This window comes from Solanum verrucosum, unplaced genomic scaffold (genome assembly GCF_900185275.1).
Source record: "Solanum verrucosum unplaced genomic scaffold, falcon-dt-bn FXZP01000118.1, whole genome shotgun sequence".
NCBI classification, from domain to species: Eukaryota; Viridiplantae; Streptophyta; class Magnoliopsida; order Solanales; family Solanaceae; genus Solanum; species Solanum verrucosum.
In genome coordinates, this window is record NW_026020568.1 from 2303721 (window position 1) to 2309720 (window position 6000).

The 6000-nt window shown below is 36.8% G+C and overlaps 1 protein-coding gene across 2 annotated transcripts in view; it reads right to left on the reverse strand.

Annotated features, from left to right (window-relative positions):
• Positions 1–5665, reverse strand: part of LOC125810494 (cytochrome P450 CYP72A219-like) — a 58715-nt gene extending 53050 nt beyond the window's left edge. Inside the window, exons 1-5 of one of the 2 annotated variants that reach the window (XM_049489964.1) lie at positions 5377–5665; positions 4513–4730; positions 3718–3965; positions 2977–3361; positions 2081–2511 (exon numbers count right to left, since the gene is read on the reverse strand). In XM_049489964.1, coding sequence (XP_049345921.1) covers positions 2086–2511; positions 2977–3361; positions 3718–3965; positions 4513–4730; positions 5377–5659 — 1560 coding nt within the window. In that variant the 5' untranslated portion in view covers positions 5660–5665 and the 3' untranslated portion in view covers positions 2081–2085. Of the gene's footprint in view, positions 1–2080; positions 2512–2976; positions 3362–3717; positions 3966–4512; positions 4731–5376 lie in introns of those variants that run through there. The other variant, XM_049489963.1, reaches the window with a different exon arrangement.
• Positions 5666–6000: the final 335 nt, after the last annotated feature.

The following is a 6000-nucleotide window of genomic DNA, read 5'->3' on the forward strand; positions in this document are numbered from 1 at the left end:
ATCAGTTCATTGTATTTCTATTTACATTTCAGGCTTATTGCATCTTGTATACACAGAGTTTATAGCATGTTTTAAACAGTCTTTCTTTATATCGCACTTGTTTTAAATTGCCTTATATTGAAGGAAGTCAGTCAGGTTGAGTCGAGTTGAGCCAGGTAAGCTATTCAGTTTCTTCCAGATTCTCCTTCTAGCCGTTGTTGCTTAGTTTTCCAGCTTGCATACTCGTACATTCCATGTACTGATGCCAGTTGGCCTGCATCGTTTCATGATGCAGATTCAGGAATCCCAGACCAGCAGCCTGCACGTCGTTGATCCAGCTGAGCACTCCAGAGTCAGTGGTGAGCCTCCTTGCATTCCGGAGGGCTCAATTATTGAGTGTTCTTAGTTTTTGATTTTATTATGTTTTTGCGGGGTCTGTCCCAACATCCATCTCAGTACATTTAGAGGCTTCACAGACAGACAGACAGTCAGTCAGCTAGTTTTGAGTCTCTCATCCATGTACATGTATATATGTGTAAATATTCTATTTTGAGACTCGAGTTGCCCTTTGGGCCATTTTTTTATTAGATAAGTTGTTTATGTCTTTGCATGACATTGAGTTATTCTGTTGAGTTAGGTTTCCGCTGAGTTAAGAAAGTCAGGCCAAGGGTTCGCCTGGGGCCAGCAATGGTCTCCAGGTGCCGGTCCCGCCCAGGGTGTAGGCTCGGGGCGTGACAAGGATGCTCCCCCTCACCACAGTGTACACTTCATTAAGTCCCATGAGGAAATGAATCAATCTTCTCTCTTGTTCTGCTTTGTGCAAGTTATCCTTTGCACCACAAGTGCAAACACAGGTGCAATGAGTTTTAGCATTCAAAGTACATAATTCTTCCCATAGCTTTGTCAGCCTAGTGTAGTAAGTAGTGATGCCGAGATTGCCTTGAGCCATGTCATTGATTTCTTTTTGTATTTGATATAATTTCGCACCATTGGTTTGATCATATCGTTCCTCCAATTCTTTCCAGAGTTCTACTGAATTACTAGCATACTCAACACTATCTGCAATTTCCCTAGAAAGAGAGTTGAGGATCAAGGAAGTTACCATATCGTCACATCTCTTCCATTGTCGTAGCTCAGGAGATGGCATATTTGGCTTCACACAGTCACCGGTGAAGAAACCTACTTTATTCTTCACAGAAAGAGAACGCAGGACACCTCTTCTCCAGGATCTGTACCCAATTCCATCAAATGGTGCTGGTACCAACATTGCCCCAGGATTGTCTGAAGGATGTACATAGAGTGGACTGGTTGCATCAATGGTCGATTTCCCAGTCCTATCCGGAGGGACGACACCGTCAGTTTGATCGCCCATAGCAGAAAAAATATCGAGATAAAAGGGGAAGAAACAGGGATAATCGATCAGAGGAGCAATCGATTGCGAATTGGCAGTGGAACATTGCGAAAGTAGCTCAGAAGAAGTAGAAGAAGAACGAAAAGATAGATGGAGTGACGGAATCACGGAATTAGCCGTGTAACTCTGATACCATGTCAAACTTCAATCTAGCTCAATGTTGAGCATCAATGGAGTAGCCGACTCCATTATTGAGAGAGAGAGAGAGAACTAATTTGTGAAATGAGAAAAATGTATATTGCATTCATTCATTTCTTATGAGAGGTATATAGATATCTGTGGAAAAAAAAACTGCCAGATAACAGTCTGTCAAAGATATTATGGCAGAAAAAAATACTCTATAGGAAACACAAATTCCTCCAAATTTGAACGATGAGAGAATCTCAATTTGGCTCTTTTGTTCCCAAACTTCCTCTCGGACAATCATCGGATGAAATCATTACAGTCGTCGGTAAAAATTGGGAAACACAAAAATTTATAATCAACTAGAAAGACTGATCATACATTCCAATCATAAAAATAACTTTAAAACAATAAAAATTGCACATAAAACTGGAAGGAAAAAAACCACCGAGGATGAGTTCTCGTTGTTTACGGGTAAAAGCAGAGACCAAAGCTGCAATATATATCAACTTAACTATGCTTGTTTGACATAGTTATTAATTCAATGCAAGGCATTTCATGTAAATCTCAACTTACAATTTATGCAACATTAGAGGAGCACCATATTTGGGTTGCATAGTTATTACAGACTGTGGAGCATGAGTGTACGAAGGAGATAGTTCAAACGCAAAGCGTTGCAGAATCATAGCCATAGCCATCTTCGCTTCTATCATTGCGAAGTTCAGTCCAATGCATATCCTAGGTCCCGCGCCAAATGGGAAAAAGGTCATTTGGCCCTTAGTCGCCTTTGAAATTCCTTCACTGAATCTCTCTGGCTTGAACTTTGTTGCATCTTCACCCCATATTTCCTTGTCATGATGCACTAAAATTGTTGGCAAAGACAGCATCACTCCTTCTGGTAAAGTTAGTTCCCCTAGCTTCGTTTTAGCTGTAATCCTTCGACCTAGTGCAGCAGTTGGTGGATATAGCCTTAATGACTCGTGCAAAATCATTGTCACCTATTGTTAAAATGAGTTCAGCATTGAATTATTAAAGAAATAAGGAAATCAAGAACATAGAACCAAAGATTGATGGAGCCTATGTCGAACGTGTTCAAATGAATCTAATATTTTTCACAAACGATTCAAACAAACGCATACTCACTATTTGATTGGGCATGGAGTTAAATAGTAAAAAAAACTTTTAAAACTTGAGATCATAAACATTCCATGATATTTCTATGGCTATAAAAGTGTTCCATCAAGGGTAGTTGGAAACTTAAAGATTAAATATGTCATTCTTTTCTGAACAAACTAAAAAGAAAAGACCGTCACACAAAATGGAACAAAGGGAGAGTGTATAACAATGAGTTCAATGCAAAGAACCTAAGTTTAAATCCTTAATCCGACGTTAAATAAAAGTAACACCATGTGTTGCGGAGATATGTAAATTAAAAGGAAGGTAAACAAGCTAAAATAACTTACAACTTTCAAGCGATTTAATCCATCAAATTCTGGCATGCCATCTCCAAAAAGTTGCAAAACCTCTTCTCTAGCGCGAACTTGCCAGTCTGGATGCCTGCTTAACAAAATCATAGTCCATACAAGCCATACAGAGGTTGTCTCTTGTCCAGCAAAAAAGAACAACTTACACTCCTCAATAACATCTTTTATAGTCATACCAAAATTCTTGTTACCGCGTTGCTCGATTTCTTTAAAGTTGGATTCCAACAATATGCCTAATAGGTCATCAGTATTGGCCTCCCCTGCTTTCGTTCCCTTCACTCTTTTATCAATAATTCCCCTAATTGTTGCTTGAACTTCTCTCTCAATCTCCTTCATCCTTCTGTTTCTCTTAGTTGGCAAGAACCTACATTAGTTTAACACAAAAAAACATGTATATCATCATCACATAATCACTATTTTAAACTTCTTTTCCTGTTATATTTGGATATAGATACTGGGAAGAAGGGTTTAAGTTATATACACACATAAATAGTTTTTACTCTATCAATGTATGTTAACTTGTCATTGAAGGCGCTATAGAAACATCAAACATAGGTATTAGCGGCGTACAACTTCCACAAAAACTTGTCGATGATCCTATTTAAGGATGGATTAGAAACCATTACCAAAAAATATGTTAGCTAGGGACCATTTAGCAACAGGTTAGTGATGAACTTTGTAATACATAACTTAAACTATGGAAAAACGACGTCGTATTACCTCCATCCCGGAATATATAAGGTGCGAGAAACTTCAATGACATGCTTAGCTTGTTCTTTTTGAAGCTCAAATATCTTTCGACCTTCTTCATAGTTGCTCCCAAAGGCTGTGCGAGAAATAACATCACTAGTCAATCTTTGAAGGTAAGGCAATATATCGAGTTCGGTGGACGATTCTTTCATTGAGACAGCCTCCTCCCATTGACTCACCATTTCACTGCAGCTCAAATGAACGGCGTGAAGCATATGCTACACATTGTAAACCACTCATTAATACAAATTAAACCACCTGCATCTTGTAGAAATATTATCTCCTAAAAAAACTTAGGCCATAATTGCAAGCTAGAGAGAAAACAGAATGAAAGCAGAGTCAATATCATGAATTTGTGATACATGGAGAGTTGCTCAAACGGTAAGCACCCTTCACCTCTAACCTAGGATTGTGGATTCAAGTCACTTAAGGATCTAAAAGGAGGGGAGCTTCTAGGGGGGGGGGGGGGGGGAATGATATCGTGAATTTGTGATTATCAATACAAGTGAAGTAATTTTTGTTTATACTGTTATGGAGATGAGGTTTTTTGTTGCATTGCGTGACTATCTTATTTAAAAACTTAAACTGTTAATACTTGAACACACCAAGAAACCAAGGGAATTCAACATCTACTATACATACGTAAAAATAAACAAATTTAACATTTCAACAAAGCGGATTCAAATGAACCCCTTTTGTCCCCTTAGCTTCCCCCCTATGTGAAAATATATTATGCTTTTGGGAGGGAGAGGAATGATAAAATACCTTTATCTTCTCCATATGGAAAGCAGGATTGAGAATTTTCCTATGCTTTGCCCATTTATCATCTTCATAGCTTAGAATTCCTTTTGCCAGCAACTTGGTCTGTGGAGGGTATTTTGGCTTTTGATAGAGGGCATGTTTGTTAAACACATCCCTTATTACCTCAGGGTCCCCTACAATTACCAAAGGCTTTGGCCCAACCCATATAAAACAGTTTTTACCTGTACAATATTGCAAGGCCAAAAATTCTTAGCTCAACTTTTCTTACTTTTCACAAGTATAGAAAGATGCGGAGTTAGAACTTGAAATTTATAGCTAGATTCTCATTATACTTGTTGGATTTGAAACTAAATATGTATGCATATTTAAAAAATTTCCTATTATAAATATATGGTCCAAGCAAAAGTAACTAGTTTATCCGAACTCCTACTTGATATCTATAGTTGAGTCATTGGATCATGTTGTTGTGGGCGGGTAAGCACCCCTCTATCCTTACCTCGCGTTTGGTCATAGATTTTGGATCAAAACTTCTGAAAAATCATCTTGAAATATCTGTTTGACCATAGATTTAAAACAAACTTTGAAATCTCCAAGTTCCATAAAACTGGTGGAAAAATTTCACTTTTCACTCACAAAACATCAAAAATTCTCAAGTAAAACAACTTTAAGTTAAAAAAATCATAACTTCAAAAACTCAATTCTCAAGCTTCAACTTCAAAATCCATGGTCAAACAAGAGCTTAATCAAAGATCTCGAGTTTGAGCTTTGAAATGAAGTACACTTTACTCCATGTGTGAATTCAAACTAATCAATTAAACCCTAAAACAAATACATGAGAAAACCAATGAAAAGAAAACAAAAAATTACCGTATTTCTTGATTGTTTGAACGAAATAAGGGAGAATTCTTGGTGTTAAGTCATCATCAGAGACATTCAATGGTTTGGACTTTGCATCTTCAATGCTTTTAGACAGCTCTTTGATGTCTCCATAAATCAATTTGTAAGAGTTCCCTTTGAGACCTTGTTTTCTAAGGCATTTCTCCAATTTCCTTGGCCTAAACCATGCCCAGTCCAACAACCTCCATGCATATATTACAAAGGTAATTGCTAATAAAAATAAGGCTAAGAAATAGTAAGTAACAATCTCCATTACTTTATGTTTCCTTCCCCCTATAAGGAATGTAATGTGTTATATATATACTGTGTTTGAAGTTTAAATACTCTCACTTGTGAAAAATTAAAGTTATTTTTGTGGAGGTACAAAAAATATCTTAGATATTTAGTAGAATTTTCTAAAATTTTGGAGGTACAAAAAATATCTCAGATATTTAGTAGATCTTTCTAGAATTTTGTAGAGTAAATATCTTTGATATTTATACTTAAGAAAAATCTAGATGCTCTAGGAAATTAATGTGTTATAGATATACTGTGTTTGAAGTTTTAATACTCTCTTTGTCCATATTTATTTGTCATATTGTGCTTTTCAAAAGT